This window comes from Hippocampus bargibanti, linkage group LG16 (assembly GCF_051943395.1).
Source record: "Hippocampus bargibanti isolate YZ-2025 linkage group LG16, ASM5194339v1, whole genome shotgun sequence".
NCBI classification, from domain to species: domain Eukaryota; kingdom Metazoa; phylum Chordata; class Actinopteri; order Syngnathiformes; family Syngnathidae; genus Hippocampus; species Hippocampus bargibanti.
In genome coordinates this window covers 143,125-163,743 of record NC_142749.1, presented here as the reverse complement: position 1 = coordinate 163,743, position 20,619 = coordinate 143,125, and the positions used below count along the sequence as shown (strand labels likewise).

General features: G+C 41.8%; 1 protein-coding gene across 10 annotated transcripts in view; it reads right to left on the bottom strand.

The window, feature by feature from the left end:
- The window catches only part of LOC148886022 (protein turtle homolog B-like), a 125,545-nt gene that overhangs the window by 56,721 nt on the left and 48,205 nt on the right, over positions 1-20,619 (bottom strand). For 6 of the 10 annotated variants that reach the window (XM_089016364.1, XM_089016374.1, XM_089016365.1 and 3 more), the window contains 2 exons: positions 8,522-8,663; positions 7,322-7,467 (listed from right to left, as the gene is read on the bottom strand). In XM_089016364.1, the coding sequence (XP_088872490.1) occupies positions 7,322-7,467; positions 8,522-8,663 (288 nt within the window). Of the gene's footprint in view, positions 1-7,321; positions 7,468-8,521; positions 8,664-13,417; positions 13,481-14,002; positions 14,108-14,198; positions 16,219-16,676; positions 16,746-19,220; positions 19,282-19,534; positions 19,604-20,619 lie in introns of all 10 variants that reach the window. The other 4 variants (XM_089016369.1, XM_089016370.1, XM_089016371.1 and 1 more) reach the window with 4 other exon arrangements.

Genomic DNA, 20,619 nt, shown 5'->3' with positions numbered 1-20,619 from the left:
ACGTTTCACCTGATGGGAGGGAGAAACGGTTGAATTGTCAATAGTGTGTCACGAGGGAGTTGACAACTGGGTGGGGCCTCCGCTCCCGACGATCGCCAGCTGCTGTCAATTCCCTCATCACAGACTTTTAAACCAGACGCTGGCACTCACCCAGCCTCGGAAGATACTACACCTCGCGCCTCGCCCGTGCCTTGAACTGCTATCGATACGAGAGTTGCTTCGCCCGAGGTATTTATTAGCCATGATAACGTCAGTTCGTACTCTCGGGATCGTATGCTGTTTTGCACCATCATCAGAATCAGAATCAGAATCATCTTTATTGCCAAGTATGTAGAACACACAAGGAATTTGTTTCCGGTAGAACACGCTGCACTAGTATCATCATCAAAAAATTGCTAAGTGGCACTATACAGTTCCATTTGGGCTACTGTTGAAAGAGTTCAAGGAGTTCAAAGAGTTAATGGCTTGGGGGAAGAAGCTGTTTAAATGGCGGCTGGATTTGGTGCGCATGGATCGGTAGCGCCTGCCTGAGGGGAGTAGCTGGAAAAGGTTGTGGGCAGGGTGCGGAGGGTCCAGTAGGATTTTCCGCGCCCTAGTTTGGATTCTTGCAGTGTGGGCGGTGCCAATGATTTTTTTCCGCCATCCTAACTGTCCATTGAAGTTGGATTTTGTCCATTTTTGTGGCGGCCCCGAACCAAACAGTGATGGAAGAACACAGGATGGATTCGATGACAGCCGTGTAGAAATGTTGCAGCACCTCCTGGGGCAGGCCATGCTTCTTTAGCAGCCTCAGGAAGTGCATTCTCTGTTGGGCCTTTCTCAAGACAGAGTTGGTGTTGACCTCCCACTTCATGTCCTGGGAGACTGTGATTCCCACAAGGCAGCTGGATAGTGTGAGGGGTAGCTGTGGTGATGGATGTTTCCTGAAGTCCACGATCATCTCTACTGTCTTGAGCGTGTTCAGCTCTAGGTTGTGACGGCTGCACCAGAGCTCCACTTGTTGTCTGTACGCAGACTCGTCGCCGTCTTTGATGAGACCGATGACCGTGGTGTCGTCTGCGAACTTTATGAATTTGACAGCTGCGTTGAGGTGCAGTCGTTCGTGTAGAGAGAGAAGAGCAATGGAGAGAGGACGCATCCCTGCGGGGCTCCAGTGCTCGTGGTTCGTGTTGAGGATGATATATTTCCCAGTCTGACCTGTTGTGTCCGTCCTGTCAGGAAGCTGAGGGTCCACTGGCAGATTGTAGGGGACACACCAAGCTGGAGAAGTTTGGGGATGAGGAGTTCTGGGATGATGGTATTGAACGCAGAGCTGTAGGCCACAAACAGGATCCTTGCGTAGGTTACTGTGTTGTCGAGGTGGTCGAGGATGTGGTGCAGTCCGATGTTGACTGCATCCTCCACGGAGCTGTTTGCCCGGTAGGCAAACTGAAGAGGATCTAGCAGAGGCCCGGTGATGTTCTTTAGGTGGTTCAGCACGAGGCGTTCAAAGGACTTCATGACCACAGACGTCAGAGCAACAGGTCTATAGTCGTTCAATCCCGAGGGTGCTGGTTTCTTTGGAACTGGGACGATAGTAGACTGTTTGAAGCAGGATGGGACTTCACACTGCTCCAGGGATCTGTTGAAGATTCGTGTGAAGACCGGAGCCAGCTGGTCAGCACAGACTTTCAGGCAGGAGGGGGGCACCCTGTCAGGTCCCGCAGCTTGTGCCTTTTTTTATTTTTCCCCGAGTGAGTGGGGTTGGACGGATTGCCCCCGTTCACCTACTCGCTTTGCTGTTTTGTCACTTTTTTCAAGTTTTTTCCGGGTCCACGTTATCTCGGACCCGCGCCTTTTGTTAATAAATCACCTGCCAGCACCAGCGTCTCTGTCGCCTGCTTAGCGATCCTCCCCAACTAATTAACGTTCCAACTCGTCAGCTGCCACTGTCGCCACCGGAACGTGACATAGTAAGAGAGAAACTGTTAGCTTTGCTGAAGGTGGATTTGGTACCAACGAGGAGAATTTCCTTTTTTTTTTTGCCGTTAAGTTTGAGGAAGTTACGGGTAAACCAGGATTTAATTTCAGAGAGGCAGCGTGAAAGGGAAGAAGGTGGAAGAGAGGCGTCGGTTTGCTCGAGAGATAGAGCTGGGTGTCATCCGCAAAGCAATGACATTTTATATTAATACTGTACTAATAGATTATAATTTAGCTTTCGCGGTGACCTTAATGGAGCTGTTTATCCATAAAAAGGTCTACATGGTCCTGAAACAGAAATTGTGTTTGCCCCTCATAGAACAAGAAGATCAGAATCAGAATCATCTTTATTGCCAAGTATGTAGAACACACAAGGAATTTGTTTCCGGTAGAACACGCTGCACTAGTATCGTTGTAAAAAAAAAAACTGCTAAGTGGCACTATACAGTTCCATTTTGGCTACTGTTGAAAGAGTTCAAAGAGTTAATGGCTTGGGGGAAGAAGCTGTTTAAATGTCTGCTGGATTTGGTGCGCATGGATCGGTAGATGGTGGTAAAATTACAAGATAAAGAAAACGATATGCGATTAGTACCAAAGCCAATTATGCAACCTAAATTGGATATCATCAGAATAATAAATTGTAGTTAAAGAAGAGTTTGAGTGAAAATAATTGGCCAGCGAGGCATAGTGTGTGTGTGTGAGAGAGAGAGAGAGAGAGAGAGAGAGAGAGAGAGAGAGAGAGAGAGAGAGAGAGAGAGAGAGAGAGAGAGAGAGAGAGAGAGAGAGAGATGATGTAAGGTAGAGAGAAACCAACAGTGGAGGTAGGAGTGTTGAAGGCGCTCTGGCATAAAGAGCACAGAGAGTTGGTACCACTACCACAGACAAGAATATCAGCCAAGTTTCTAAAAATAGCTCACAGACAGCCATTGCTTGCAGACAGCGCCATCGCTCATGACACGGTGGTTCCCACTGTAAGAGGCAGTTAGTTGCTGGAAAGTACCTCGGGAGAGAGGCTGCCATTGGCGTGCTAGAAAATTGTGGCACCAATGTTTGAAACAGTTTGATTTTTTTTAATCTAAATAATAATTCAAAGTGAATGTGGAATTCAGGTACCTGTATAGCATTAGACTACAGTGTAGGCCGCAGAGGAGATGAAATGGGCAAAAATAGTGGACACTTGTACTATCGTGAGGAAGGGAGTGTGTGTTTGTGCGCCCACTATGGGGAGAGAGAGAGCGAGAGAAAGAGACAGCGAGAGCGAGAGAGAGAGAGAGAGAGAGAGAGAGAGAAGAGAGAGAGAGAAGCGTGGCACACACCTGCTTTAACAGCAATGATGTCATCTCATCTCTCACCCTCCCTCCCTCTTTCCTCATGACTGGTGTTGCCTGCTTCTGTTTGTCACATACAGCGCAGGTTAATGTTGAATAATGTGAAGAGGCGAGCCAGTGAGGGAATGCAAAACATCTGTTGCCTTGACTACTGCCAGTGTCAGTATTTCCATTCTGCTCCACATCCAACTGTCCAAACCCTGGAAATGTGTTCTCGTAGGTACTTGCAGCAATGAGTGATAGGTCACTGGGAGTGTGTTAAGTGGGGTGAACATGGAGAGGGATATATTTAGGTGGTCTGGTCTACACATTTCAGACGAATGATTGGGTGGCGCTGGAGTTTCCTTGAATTGGACAATTTCATTTTCATTCAACAGAAGTGCCTGACTCTTCAAATGTAGCTTGGTTGGCAATTAATTTGCATGCTTTCAAAAGCCTGGGAGGTAATACCGCTTTTAAATACTGGAAAATTATCGTAATGTTTCACTGTTTCAATGTGGAATCTTTAGAATTGTTGCCATGGTGACTAGTCTTTACTGGGGCAAACATACACTGATGTACCAGCCCTGCCAAACCATAGAAAACACACAATTCATTAATTTTCATACCTGCAGTAAATAAGGGGAGCGTTCACATGCTTACTAATGTTTCTGCGGCCATGCAATATGATTGTCATAATATGGAAAGTGTACTTCCTTTTTCTCACATTGTTTGTGACAAATCGAAAAATCATAGTTTATATCAACGATATGGTCTATAAAACTTCCGTTAACAGCGCACCAAGTATCGTATTGCACGGCCACAGAAACTGCTGTGTGAATGCAAGCAGCGCTGCATCTGGGTTAATGTGCTTGTTTCTCTTTAGTAAGCACCTTTAGACGGTTAGACATTTCACAAAATTTACACCAGTGTGAGATTGCAGCACTGATGCAAATGTGTACCTTGTGAACACCACTTTTGATAGATGGATGGGAACATAATTTCAAGGACCAAATAAAAACATACATCCATCTGTTTTCTGAACCGCTTGTTCGCAGAGGAGTCGCAGATGTTGTTGGAAACTATCCCAGCTGTTGTCGGGCAGGAGGCGGGGGACTCCCGGAACCGTTTGCCAGCCAATTACAAGACACACAGAAACAAACAACCATCTGCACTCACACTGGCCCGGCTATGGTCCACACCTGCTGGCTAAAGAAACTCACAGCACTCCACGAGCGCCTAGCAGCACAAATGAACCAGTTGCTGATGGATGGGACTCACCCAGGATGGCTAACCGAAGGGCGAACAATCCTGATCATGAAGGATTCCTCAAAGGGTGCAGTTCCTTCCAACTATCGGCCAATAACCTGTCTCTCCACAACATGGAAGCTCATGTCAGGCATCACTGCGGCTAAGATAAGTGGACACATGGATAAATACATGAGCGAAGCACAGAAAGGCATTGATAGAGATAGCAGAGGCACCAAACATCAGCTGGTGGTTGACAGAACAGTTGCATAAGACTGCAGGTCCCAGCAATGTTCCCTGTGTTTGCACATACTCAGCGCACAAGAACATCTATGCAGCGCACATTTTGCAATGTAACTGAATGAATGACAGGTGTCCAGCCAATAATGCCGTACAGTTCACGTACGCTACGCAGCCAATCAGATCAGAACGGCACAAATGTGCCCTGCCCATACTGGCGTGATACTAGTATGTGGCCACAGCGTACACATCTGATGTTGCTCACAGTGGTCCTCAGTGTGCTCAGCAAGCCTGTGTGTCTGCTCAGACACATGAAAATTTTGAGGGAACATTGGGTCGCAGTATACAAACCTGTGCACATTGATTGGATTGAGTACAAGAAAGCCTATGACTCGATGCCACACACATGGATCATTGAATGCTTGGAGTTGTATCAGCTCAATAGGACCCAAAGAGCCTTTGTTGCAAACTTGATGAGGATGTGGAAAACCACACTTGAAGCCAATAGCAAGACACTAACGCAAGTGTCCATTAGATGTGGCATATACCAAGGTGATGCACTCGCTCCACTGCTGTTCTGCATAGGATTGAACCCCCTCAGCCAAATAATCGCCAAGAGAGGCTATGGATACCACCTCAGAAATGGAGCTACGATCAGTCACCTCCTCTTCATGGACGACATACAGCTGTATGCTCAGAGTGAAAGGGACATAGACTCCCTGATCCACACAACCACGATCCACAGCAGTGACATCAGGATGCCATTCGGGTTGGAGAAATGTATTCGGATGGTGACTAAGATTGGCAAGGTAGTCCACACAGAAGGGGTCTTACTGCCTGCAGGAACAATAGCAGACATTGAAAACAGCTACAAATACCTCGGTATACCACAAGCGAATGGTAACCTCGAACTGGCAACAAGGAAAGCGGCGACGACCAAATATCTCCAGCCGGTGAGGCAAGTCCTGAGAAGCCAGCTCAATGGCAAGAACAAGACCCGGGCAATAAACAGCTATGCCCTGCCAGTGATCAGATACCCTGCAGGAATAATAAGGTGGCCAAAGGAAGAGATTCAGACCACGGATGTTAAGACCCAAAAACTCCTCACCATGGACGGAGGGTTCCATCACAAGTCCAGCACCCTGAGACTGTACACAAGCCGTAAGGATGGAGGCCGGGGACTAGTGAGTGTGAGAGTCACTGTCCAGGACGAAACATCCAAGCTCAATGAATACATCAAAGAGAAGGCTCCAACGGATGATGTACTCAGAGAATGTCTCAGACAATGGGGAACAGAGGATGAGGTGCTGGAAGAGGGACAATCATGGGAGGAAAAGCCCCTACACCACCGAATCACCACCGAACCATAACTGAAGTGGCTGAGCTCATCAAGTCCTATCAGTGGCTAGAGAGGGCTGGCCTAAAGGACAGCACAGAGGCACTCATCCTGGCTGCTCAAGAGCAGGCCCTGAACACCAGAGCCATACAGGCACGGATATAACACACCAGCCAAGACCCAAGGTGTAGGTTGTGCAAAGAGGCACATGAGACAATCCAACACATCACTGCAGGGTGTAAGATAATAATAATAATAATCCATTTCATTTCTAAGCGCCTTTCAAAACTCTCAAGGACACTTTACAGTCACGGGATATTTTCTTGTGTGCAGGTGAGCAGCGGCAGCCATTCGCGCCAGCATTCACTCTGCCCGATAATAATAACAATAATAATAATAAATAAAAAAAAAGATGCTGGCAAGGAAAGCCTACATGGAGCGCCATAACCAGGTGGCTGGCAGAGTCTACCGAAACATCTGTGCGGAGTATGGACTGGAAACCCCAAGGTCAAAATGGGAAACACCTCCCAAGGTAGTAGAGAATAACCGAGCAAGATCCTGTGGGACTTCCAGATACAGACTGACAAGATGGTAATGGCCAACCAACCAGATATCGTGGTCCTAGATAAGAGACAAAGGAAAGCTGTTCTCGTGGATGTAGCGGTCCCGAGTGATGGAAACATCAGAAAGAGATGAAGAAAGAACATGAGAAAATCGAGAAATACCAAGGGCTCAGAGAGGAGCTGAAGAGGGCCTGGAAGGTAAAGGTGACAGTCGTGCCTGTGGTGGTTGGAGCACTCGGGACAGTGAGCCCCTAACTAGATGAGTGGTTACAACAGATCCCGGGAACAACATCAGATATCTCGGTCCAGAAAAGTGCAGTGCTGGGAACAGCACAGATACTGCGCAGAACCCTCAAACTTCCTGGCCTCTGGTAGAGGACCCGAGCTAAAATGGGGGACAGACACCACCCATGGTGGGTGAGACGAGGATTTTTTAAATATATATACTCTATGTGTGTGTGTGTGCGGGCGTGGCTGCTTGTGTGTGTGTGTGTGTGTGTGTGTGTGTGTGTGTGTGTGTGTGGTGTGTGGCTGCTTGTGTGTGTGTGTGTGTGTGTGTGTGTGTGTGTGTGTGTGTGCGCGCTATGAGTTTATCAGGAAATGGAGGTCACACAAATTTAGGAATCTATGAGAAGATAGAGACCACCTTTGCCGAGTAGATCACTCACATTGCACAGTCAGGTAAGCAGAGGCAGTCGGTGGTAGGCCAAGGCTGTTGCTCGGAGCACAAGTGTATTTCCCAGCATCCTCTGGTTTGACTTGGACAATGATCAGGGAACCGTCAATCAGAACACTGACTCTCCGCTTTAGGTCACTGTAAAATAAAAAAAAAAAGTATCACCTCTCATTTTACAGTAAATTGCATAATGTCACTAACCTATTTGGCGAAAATCTCTTTTGTTTTATGCATTACTTTTCATGTAATCTCAGATTATTTAGGATGATGTTTCATGTATAATAATGTAAGTGTATGTGTGCCGAAATTCACAGGTTCTGTTTACAACAGGTTAGTTAACTTTATACTTTCGACAACTGTGTCATTTTGGAGCGTTTTGACAGTGGTATTTTACTGAGCGGAGTATATTGGAATAATTGGACTTGTCTACCATGTCTACGCATCCCAAAACGGGGCTGGGCAGCGTTCATTTTCGCAAAAAAATATATGGGAGACATGCATGAAATTAGACAAGGAACTCAACCTACTCTTCTGTATTGACACAAAAACAAGTTGTGGACTGGAAAAGATTTGCCAAAACTATCCAAATTGCGCCAAGGCATTTTCATGTTGAAATGTCTCTTTTCGTAACCAAACAAAGTCAGACAAGAAAAATCAAATAATATTAATTGTGATGATAGTGATTTTTACTTTCCATAAGAAAAAACATTGCACTCTCCTTTTAACTTTTATTTTTGCATGTTTTGCTTTAAATGTCTGACTTCCAAAGAACATAAAGTTCATTTACGCTCATCACTACCGAATATGATGCTGTATGCATTATCTGATAGAAACGGAAATACAATTTTCTAAATAATTAAATATAGACAGAGTAGTGCACAATTGACTCTTTTTTTTATTTTTTTCTTTGTACTATTCTCTAACTGCCCTAGTTGGAAGGAGGGTTGCTATGATTATATCTGAGGGTGTACAAGAAGACTTTTGTAAGAAAGAATTTGGAATGAATGCTCCCAAATAGAAAAACATTGTGCAGACGGATCAACTTTACAGGAATCGTACTATAACAATGCGCACATCGTCTTTTAAACTGTAAAAGGGAAAAAAACACGGGGGCACAAGAAAAGGAGGTCAAAAAGAAGGTGCACGCTTGAGTGTTACACGATGAGCAACAATAAATTAATCAGGACTTTACTTCTTGAAAAAGACATTGTCTTCCTCCCAGAACCAGGAGTAGGTCAAGTTCCGAGGGTAGGCCTCCGCCTGGCAGGTGAAGAAGGCGTCCTGCGAAATGTTGACTATAATGTTGTCTGGCGGTGAGACAATGAATGGAGGGCCTGTTGTAGAAAACACATAAGAAACAATAATGGAATATGCAGCACTGTCTCACTCAAACTGAATTGCCCAGCCCCATAACCTAGTACAGTTCCGTATTTTCGGAACTACAGTAAAGTCTCGTTATATCGATATCGGATATATCGATAGTCCCGGTTATATCGATACTATTTCTATGCACGCACGGAGAAAATTACATGCAAACAGGGTCGGATATATCGATAGTCCCGGTTATATCGATATTTTTTCGGACTCCCTTGAATATCGATATAACGAGACTTTACTGTATAAGTCACAGTTGTTCATCGTTTGACTGGGCTGTCGATTGATGCTCTGGGTCAATTTCTGTGTGAAATTATGAGCATATTAATGTATCATTTCACACAATTTTCACCCCAAACCGCAAGAGGGCGCTCTAGGCCCCTCCCCCTCTCTCTCTATCTCTCATCTGCATTTTCTACCTCCGGAGTTGGCTTTAAAAGTGACTGACATAGGATAAATATTTCATTGGATTTTGTCAATTGGAGTGAAACAGATGGTTTGGTAAGGTTCGTTCTGCCTAAGTCCTCTGAATAACTCTCAAGTCGTTCGCTGCCATTCTTGAATTTACTTGGGAAAATCTGCAGTAGAACACTATTCCTGGCGCACACACGCACACACACATACACACGCACACACACATACACAGACGCAGGGGAGCACATGCATATAGCTGACGCACACACCTGAAATTAGTGCAAACACATGCATACATCTGTAAATACAGGGTGACCCAAAAAGATGTGTACCCATGAAAATTTCAATTGTGGCTTTGATTAAAAAGCTACGCATTTCAAATTACAACCACACATTATTCAGTTTATGGAAGACAATTCACCAGAGTTTCAGCTATTTCTGTCACTTTTTAGTCAATTTATGGCTTTCCCAAGATCTGTTCCAAATGTGCACCATTCCGTCATTCAAACCTGGATTCGTTTGACAAGGTTGTCAATCACTTTTACACGCTCCTATTTCGGGAGGGTGACCGAAAAAGATACGTCCTACTGAGTCCCTCACTGCAGCAATGTTTTCTCCCGAAAGAGGAGTGTGTAAAAGTCATTGACAACTTTGTCAGACGAGTAAAGGTTTGCTTGCATCGAAATGGTGCACATTTGGAACACATCTTGGGAAAGCCATAAATTGATTAAAAATTGACGGAAATAGCCGAAACGCTGGTGATTGGTCTTTCATAAACTAAATAATATGTGGTTGTAATTTGAAAGAAATAGCTTTTTAATCAAAGCCACAATTGAAATGTTCATGGGTACGCATTGTTTAGGGTTACCCTGTAGATTATTTTTGTTCTGTGTTTCTGGGACTGAATCTGATGTTATAGATCTAAATAAATGTAGTTTTGTCATCAAGTCTTTTTTCTCTTGTTGTTTCATAGAAGTAAACAACTGTCCAGATGTTTGAGGTGTCACCCCAAGTTAAAAATATGATCCTTGATCATATTTCTGCTTGAATTCGCTTCTCTGCACAAAAAGCTCTTCTTCTTGGCTTTTTGGGAAAAATCGGGCATTTGGCCTGAAACCACCTGATTTTAAATTAGCTAGAAATGAACTTTCTTTCTGATGAAAGAAGAGGGTCTAAGGTTTCGAACACTGTTGAATGTTTATGTAGTTTCGAGTGACTATGACGAAAAACCCCTCGCACTGGAGTAGGACATATTCTTGCACATCTGGCAGTGAATGAGTTAATGTCTTAAGTGTATAAAGCACAAGTTCTCCGTTCATTGTTTATGCACCATGTAACATAAGCACATCGTACATTTATTCAGTGTCTATTTTTATTTGACTTTGAAGTCTGTTCTTGGTGCTGGTTTTTATCAAATACATTTCCGTCCAAAAAGCAAGCTACATACATTTCATTTCAACTTATATGTGCTCATTTCTTTTTCATTATTATTTATTATTATTCTATTAGCATTTTATGGCGGGTGCGAGCTATACTCCGGAGGGATTTATGATTGGAAAAATTTTTAATGACCTAGCTTTGACATTAAAATTATGTCCATACTTATAATAGGTGGTACGATAAAGTAATACAACAGCAGAATAGACATTTTCCCAATCTTTTTTGGCCATAAAGAGATTAACACAATCACATGCACGTTTCACTTCAGTGTCGTCACAATTATTCTGCACTAAAAAAAGGATTATGAAAATTTATCAAGTGATCCTTGCTCTGCCAGATGGATGAACCTCCTTGTACAGAATTTTTAAGTGTCTTGGTAGGAAAAGTAACTTGATGGTGTGACTTTAAACATTTTTTTAAACTTTATTTCATCAAATCAACTTGCAATCACTGGATTATTGAATTAATTTAGTAATATTAATGCAGAATGCCATGCTCCACACACACACACACACACACACACACACACACACACACACACACACACACACACACACACACACACACACACACACACACACACACACACACACACACACACACACACACACATTTTTGATACGTGGTGGGGACATGGTGTGCAAAGGTTTGAGCCGTGGGAACCCAATTTCAAACAGGAAAAAAACATTTATGAAACTCATAAAAATTTGATTTTAGGACCCAATTTTTTTTTGCCTGTGCTCACTTAAAAACTCACATTAAAATGGCATAATTCTTGATTTAATTTTTCCAGGTTTTTCGCAACTCCGTGGGGACTTAATGAATCATGTCAAACCAAAACTATGAGCAGGTGGCGATTATTTTTTTCAAGAGAAAATATTTAGAGCCTGTAAGGTCAGCAATTGTGTTTTGCAGGAGCCATGATCGTATATTTTTTGACAATTCTAAATTTTGAACACATAAATGCCTTGCATGCTGGGTCCGAGAGGACAGTAATTTCATCTGTGCTGTATGTCATACATATTAGCATATTTGACAATAAAGCTGACTTTGACTAAATTGTGAAGTATTTTCTTCACATGCACAACTGGGTCCAAGCCCCGTCCCATTTTCTGACACGATATCCGACGGAATAATCAAGCACCAGATGTAGGTCACAACCAAAAGTTTGAATGCATCCAGTATTGGACTTTTCAATGTGCTATTCTTTATTACTTATCTGTGAATTACATCCCATTGGTGCTGTCAGCAAAATTTTGTTTCATAAATGTGCTGAGTTCCAACACTTGGTGTGCTCTTTGTGTAGTTTTTAGATTTGTATGTTTAATCTATGGAAAATGTCTCTTGTCTTTTAATTACATATTGACTAACAACCTGTGCAGATCGGACCTAAATGACAATGTTTTAATTTTCTCAATTTTCAATCTAAGTTGCTCGAACAAACATACTTTTTCTTGCATATTTATTGGATTGGATTTACCTTTATTAGTCTCGCAGTGGAGACAATTACATTTCACAGCAGCAAAGTTATGAAAGAAATGACAGTAGAAAAGTAAAATACAGAAGCTGCTGCAAAGGCCGTCTTGAAGTCAAAAGAACAAAAAAAGTCAATAACAAATAACGTGACAATTATAAAATAGATTGAAGAGAATCAAGTAAACTAACACTGGTCACGTACCAATTTCAATGGCAGCCTCTGATCTTTTTAATAATTGAAATACATCAACCTGAAATTTCAAACATTCGAGACATTGTGGTAAGAAAATAAATACAAATTGGATTGGATTTGCCTTTATTAGTCTCACAGTGGAGAAATTTACACCATGAGGTTTCTTCAGCCGTCATCTGTACTTTTTGAACTCAATATGTTGAAATAAAAGCTATTGTCTCTGTGTTGTATTGAAATGTGCCAGAAACAAGTGCACATGACACATAAAACATACATAAAAACAATGCATTGTTCCTGCTGCCAAACCAAACCTTCCCTTAGTTTCGAACCTAACCTTACCTGCGTTTTGCGGACATTCTCATGAATTTATCAACGCGGGTTTTCACGAAATATTTAACTCCGTTCCAAGTTCTCCCTTTCAATTCTTCTGATGACGCCTTAATGCAGTTCATGCATTCGTCTTTGCCTGGAACCTCGAGAGACCTGATGGAGTCCATCAAGGTTTTCTCCACAGCGTGGATTTCTTCTTCTGTCCATTTTTTTTACTTTCATTTTTACTTCTTCCTTCCCTATATAAAATGGGACAGTAAATTAATAGTCCTCCAAAAGTTAAGACACAGGCCAGTGCTGTCTAAAGTCAGCATTGGTCTGTTTTGTAACAGTTTTGTAGTTTTTATACATCAAATGATAACACATTCACAAGCCACTAGATAACAGTTTACCTTCATAGATCTTCACCAGCTCCGCCCTACCATCCAATTTACATATTAGTCGTAAACACAGAATAAATATATTGAGTTCTACAAAATCAGGAATATGTACTTCAGTGCTATGTTCACGGTGCAGGTCTAAATGCAATTCAGATTTTTTTGGGTGGGATCAATTTATTTTGTAAGGCTTCACATTACATGAATAAATGCGTATCTATTTACCACTGAGAAAACATGATTTTAAAGATTCCATTCCAATTTCTATACACCCTCGACGTTAACTTGAAGTTGTTCAATACTAAATATCCCATAGAATGTTATGAGGAGGAAGAGACAGAGCATTTTTAGGATAAAAATACATTATGGTAATCAAAAACAACAATAATGTATCATATTTCCCCTACCCATACAGTATATAGACCCCTACCACTGTTGCTTGTCAGATGATAACTCAGTCACCAACCAAGAGAAAACAGTTTACCTTTTGTTTGCTGTGGTGGAACGGGCACCTTCTTGACGAGCAGCATCTTCCCATCTGATCTACCTGCACAAAAAATCAGGTCTCTTGTTTCTATTTATAATTGTATTTTATTTATTTAATTCTATTTGTGATTGTATTTTATTTATTACAGTACCTATGCTTGTCTGTGACTGTAAATTGAAAGGTGCTTAGAATGTAATGTATTACTATCATCATCATCATTATTATTATTATTATTGTAAATACAAATAAAACACAACATATGTGTACCGTCTGTAATATACCCGACAGCAAACACATCACTGGATTTTTTTGGATGGGTACGTTGCTGTCTCAGCATCAGTGACTGCTTGTCCCTCCTCCCACTCTCCTTGTGCAAGATTAGATTAGATCACATTACATTACATTACCCTTTATTAGACTCACATTGGAGAAATTCACAAGTATTGTTCTGAATTTACAATTATTTTCAGTGTCAACATAAATGTATACTGACATGTATGACACCAATGGTCTACATTTTCGGGAAGGCATTGAACAAAACATGTTTTGACCTAAAAAAATAAAATAAAGTCAGAAACATACCAGATGAATGTGGCGATTATGTTGAAGTAGGAGTATCGATTATGTTGACGTCTTTATCGTCCTTATCATCAGTGCCTGACATATCAGTGTCAACACATAGTTTTTCTGAGGAACAGAGGAAACACAGATAAAACTTTAGCTGGCAGAGAAAAAAATGGGTGCAATTATTTCCTAAAATATGCAGATGTGTTCTTACCATGGGGATCAATGTTGAATTCATCAAAATTCTTGCCCTTAAACTGGGACAAACTTCCCGTTTACAGAGCGATGAGAACCTTGCTCATTTTGGAAGCTGCAATGTCCCCTCCGGCAGCCGATAATATTGACGGTGCACTCTGATATCATGGCCAAGGTCTGCCAGCTCGTCCATTTCATTGTCTTTTAAATTGAGAACTTTGGACATTGTGGCCATGTGCTTTCTCAATTTTGTGGAAGACAATGCTTCCAGATTTTTTGCCCCGCAGTGTAGGGCTATCTGACGAATTACATCAGATCCTCTGAAGTGACTGGGAGCTTGTGGTCTTGCAAAAAAGAATGTGTTTTCATCCAGTATCCCACATTCATGACGAGTATTGGCAAGTAACATCATGGATGTCTGCACTTCAGGTGTAAGGAGAATGGGAACCTTTCGCCCTCGTTTACCTTGTATTTCAATTCTTTGGAAGTGCCGACAGTTTCCGCTCAAGGTCAGACAAAGCCAGCTCCACATCTACATGTGTCGACGATGTATCTCTCAAAGTAAACGCAGTAAGTGGCATCTTAGAAACTTCCCCTTCTCTTCTCCGGTTGAAAATGATAATTTTGCAAAGTGTAACTTTTGCAAGTTCTCCTCAATGTTTCCTACTTGTGTCTTCTTTGAGTTTTGTTTGGTACATCTGTCTTTGGACCTCAAGATACTCATGCATCTTTTTTCACATCTTCGGTCAAAGGCAGCAGTTGTGCAACATTCCATTTTGTCTCACGCAGGTGTCTGAGGGCCTTCGAGGACACGCATTCACTTCATCTGGTGTCACAGATTTGTTTGAACACCTGTGCATTATTAATGGAATCGTGATCACCTGAGATTAATCCTTCACATTCAATAATATTTGCAATTTTCCTGAGGTTGTGGCCTAACTTGAGTGCGAAGGATGGTATTTCGAAAGCATTTAATTGCTCTTTTAAGCCAGCCACCTTCCTCACTGCTTCGATCACACGAGGGAAATTTACTGGGATGAAGAAATCCACCATGTCTTTAAGCTTTCCATTTTTCTTCCCCTATAGAAGCAGTCGTCCTGTCTCACGCATCTTCTGTCTGATGTAGTCATGTTTTGAGACAGCATGCCCATGCTTATTGAAAAGGTGTTCCCCAAATTTCAGAATCACCTTTTCGTTACGCACAGCATTTGTGATTGCATCTAGATGCATAGCAAGCACCATTTCCAAAACTGGAACTGGCTGAGCATATTCACACAAGGCCTGAACCCTAGTCTTTCCTCGTTTCAAATTTTGCACATGCATGTTTAAGTGACACCTCTGCGTGTGCCTGCACATTGCTCTCCTCATAAAGTAGCCATGACAATTCACACAATGCATGTAATCTTTGGCCTCCACGTTTTTTTCTGGATTGCTGGCGAGGTATCAATATTCCTTGACCTTCATGAAGAACGTCATTGTTATGGGCACGATTCCCTTTATTTCTTTGGAGCCCGTTGGAAATTGAAGCCCATTTGCCACTACAGGGGTACCTTTGTGTTGTGTTATCAAATGGCGTGCCATTTTTCTGTAAGGCTTGGAGCAAAACACACAGAAGTGAGATTTGTTGTAGAGCCTGCCACCATCTGTTTTCCTTTTAAAAGTCATGACCTTAATACCAGAACCACTGGATGAAGCTGTTTGCTGGTGTTCTGAGTCAGATGAGTCGGCACAAGTCACGCATCTTTGTGTCTGTGGCTTAGAGGAATTGGCCAGGTGTAAACTTTTTGATTCATGAGGTTTATCCGTGTCCAGGGTAGAATAAGGTGTCACATGTCTTTTTTAGGTGAAGTTATATGTACTTTCCGTGGAGTGGTCGAAGGCACTTTCTTTCTCTTTGTCCTCTTGTTCTTCTGCTGCTCTGTTTCTTCTACCGAGCTGTCACTTGTTTGTTCACCAGGTTTGGGAACATATTCATCATCAGTATTGTCAGAACTCGACAGAGAATCGTCCATGGTTTGTTCAATCATTTTCATGTTAAGCTGAAAGAGGGAGACAGAGAGAGATTACTAACCGTAAAATCCTGAACCGTAAAATCCTGAACATAATTTGTGCCCCCCACACTGTGTGTGTGTGTGTATATATATATATATATATATATATATATATATATATATATATATATATATATATATATATATATATATATGTGTATGTGTGTATATATATATATATATATATATATATATATATATATATATATATATATATATATATATATATATATATATAAAGAATGTCTGGTTACAGCATAAATGGGTTACTCTCTTCAGGTATTATATTACAAAATGCAGGTGGCTGAAGTCTGAGGATTTGACACTGTAACTGAAGTCGCAAGTTTTTTTAAAACAGTGTCGATAAAGTTAAGTTTAACTTCATTTCATTTGTGGCAGACTATAGTTCAGCGAAAGTTGCATTCAGTCAAATTCGGTCCTTATACCTTGGTTGACAATTGTGGTTCAGTCTTGTCAGATCTCTCCATCTCATATCTCATCCAACGACTTTGAGCCTGCAAAATCAAAAATTACATTATGAGATGTTAATCATGTTGTTTCTTTTTATTTATTGATTGTCATTTGTGGCACTTTTGGAAATACTGTTGCATGTTTTTGTTTTTGCCATAACCGCCAATATTGGTTAATGGCTTGATCTGCTCTATTCAATGCAAAGAACCAAATGATCACTGTCTTTATTTCTGACGAGAATTCCAATAAATAGCCACTTTTATTCCTGTCTCTGGCTGTTTGGATCAATCGGTATATTTTGAACACATGCAAGGATTCATCTGGGAAATTAAAAAAGGGTTGTGTATGAAAAGGGGGCCAAAGTCTAAAATGGATGGGCCAGACTTAACTAGATTGCCCAAGTATACAAAATTGATTGGAATAAACCAAAATACATTCATTGGAACATGATATTTCTAAATTGCAAATAAAAAACACATCATTTGTCTAAAATCTATTTCTAATATACAAACAATTATTATTATTACTTACTTACAAATTTTTCTGTAACATTTGAAAGATTAGGCTAGAATTTCCTGGACCCGTCTTGATGACACCAGAATTGTTTTAACAACGTTACAGAACTGGAAAAAGACCCTGAGAGCCTTCGTTGCAAACTCGATGAGGATGTGGAAAACCACACTTGAAGCCAATGGCAAGCCACTAACGCAAGTGTCCATCAAATGTGGCATATACCAAGGTGATGCACTCTCCCCACTGCTGTTCTGCATAGGACTGAACCCCCTCAGCCAGATAATCGCCAAGACAGGCTATGGATACCGCCTCAGAAATGGAGCTACGATCAGTCACCTCCTCTACATGGATGACATCAAGCTGTATGCTAAGAGCGAAAGGGACATAGACTCCCTGATCCACACAACCAGGATCTACAGCAGTGATATCGGAATGTCATTCGGGCTGGAGAAATGTAGTCGGATGGTGACTAAGAGGGGCAAGGTAGTTCACACTGAAGGGGTCTCACTCCCTGAAGGAACAATAGCAGACATTGAAAACAGCTACAAGTACCTCGGTATACCACAGGCCAATGGCAACCTCGAATTAGCAACAAGGAAAGCGGCTACGACCAAATACCTCCAGCGGGTGAGGCAAGTCCTCAGAAGCCAGCTCAATGGCAAGAACAAGACCCGGGCAATAAACAGCTATGCCCTGCCAGTGATCAGATACCCTGCAGGAATAATAAGGTGGCCAAAGGAAGAGATTCAGACCACGGATGTTAAGACCCGAAAACTCCTCACCATGCACGGAGGGTTCCATCCCAAGTCCAGCACCCTGAGACTGTACACAAGCCGTAAGGAAGGAGGCCGGGGACTAGTGAGTGTGAGAGCCACTGTCCAGGATGAAACATCCAAGCTCCATGAATACATCAAAGAGAAGGCTCCAACGGATGATGTACTCAGAGAATGTCTCAGTCAATGGGGAACAGAGGATGAGGTGCTGGAAGAGGGACAATCATGGGAGGAAAAGCCCCTACACGGGATGTACCACCGAACCATAGCAGAAGTCGCTGATCTGAAGAAGTCCTATCAGTGGCTAGAGAGGGCTGGCCTAAAGGACAGCACAGAGGCACTCATCCTGGCTGCCCAAGAGCAGGCCCTGAACACCAGAGCCATAGAGGCAGGGATATACCACACCAGACAAGACCCAAGGTGTAGGTTGTGCAAAGAGGCACCTGAGACAATCCAACACGTAACTGCAGGGTGTAAGATGCTGGCAGGGAAAGCCTACATGGAGCGCCATAACCAGGTGGCTGGCATAGTCTACCGAAACATCTGTGCGGAGTATGGACTGGAAACCCCAAGGTCAAAATGGGAAACACCTCCCAAGGTGGTGGAGAATGACCGAGCAAAAATCCTGTGGGACTTCCAGATACAGACTGACAAGATGGTAATGGCCAACCAACCAGATATCGTGGTCATAGATAAAGGGGAAAGGAAAGCCGTTGTCGTGGATGTAGCGGTCCCGAGTGATGGGAACATCAGAAAGAAGGAACATGAGAAAATCGAGAAATACCAAGGGCTCAGAGAGGAGCTGGAGAGAGCCTGGAAGGTAAAGGTGACAGTCGTGCCTGTGGTGGTCGGAGCACTTGGGGCAGTGACCCCCCAAACTCGACGAGTGGTTGCAACAGATCCCGGGAACAACATCGGATATCTCGGTCCAGAAAAGCGCAGTGCTGGGAACAGCACGGATACTGCGCAGAACCCTCAAGCTTCCTGGCCTCTGGTAGAGGACCCGAGCTGAAATGGGGACAGACACCACCCATGGTGGGTGAGACGAGGATTTTTATATATATATATATATATATAATATAATATATATATATATATATATATATATATATATATATATATATACACACACACACACACACACAGTAAAGTCTCGTTATATCGATATCGGTTATATCGATAGTACTGTGTATATATATATATATATATATATATATATATATATATAGATACCAACGTCACTAGAAGTGTGGTCATGGCTGTTGTCATAATTGGAGCTCTCTTTGTGATTTATCTGAAAAAAAAAAAATCAAATCAACTGCCAATGAAAGAATGTCTGGTTACAGCATAAATGGGTTACTCTCTTTTTTTTATAAAAAAATATTATATTACAAAATGCAGGTGGCTGAAGTCTGAGGATTTGACACTGTAACTGAAGTCGCAAGTTTTTTTAAAACAGTGTCGATAAAGTTAAGTTTAACTTCATTTCATTTGTGGCAGACTATAGTTCAGCGAAAGTTGCATTCAGTCAAATTCGGTCCTTATACCTTGGTTGACAATTGTGGTTCAGTCTTGTCAGATCTCTCCATCTCATATCTCATCCAACGACTTTGAGCCTGCAAAATCAAAAATTACATTATGAGATGTTAATCATGTTGTTTCTTTTTATTTATTGATTGTCATTTGTGGCACTTTTGGAAATACTGTTGCATGTTTTTGTTTTTGCCATAACCGCCAATATTGGTTAATGGCTTGATCTGCTCTATTCAATGCAAAGAACCAAATGATCACTGTCCTTATTTCTGACAAGAATTCCAATAAATAGCCACTTTTATTCCTGTCTCTGGCTGTTTGGATCAATCTGTATATTTTGAACACATGCAAGGATTCATCTGGGAAATTAAAAAAGGGTTGTGTATGAAAAGGGGGCCAAAGTCTAAAATGGATGGGCCAGACTTAACTAGATTGCCCAAGTATACAAAATTGATTGGAATAAACCAAAATACATTCATTGGAGCATGATATTTCTAAATTGCAAATAAAAAACATCATTTGTCTAAAATCTATTTCTAATATACAAACAATTATTATTATTACTTACTTACAAATGTTTCTGTAACATTTGAAAGATTAGGCTAGAATTTCCTGGACCCGTCTTGATGACACCAGAATTGTTTTAACAACGTTACAGAACTGGAAAAAAATTAGATTGGAGCATTGTCATCAAATGGTGAGTATAGTTTTTGCTTTTTTGAATGTTGCTGTGCCAATGACCATTTGGTGTTTAGGAGCCTTTTACTGAGCGAGTTGCTTGTTCTGTAGCCACAAAGGGACATAAGTCTTCTTGTGCCAGTCCCAAGCCCGGATAAATACAGAGGGTTTTGTCAGGAAGGGCATCCGACGTAAAAGCTTGGCCAAAATAAACCTCTAAAGATGGAGGACACTGATTTGCTGTGGCGACCCCTTGTAGGGAAAAGCCGAAAGGAAAATAAGAATTATAATTATTATAAACATACATAAAATAAACAAACTATTTCTATTTTCTTAAGTTACTACACAATACATGCTGTGCTATTTTGATATGCTATGGTACAGAGATGACAAAGAAAACCGACTTAGCACAATATTTCTC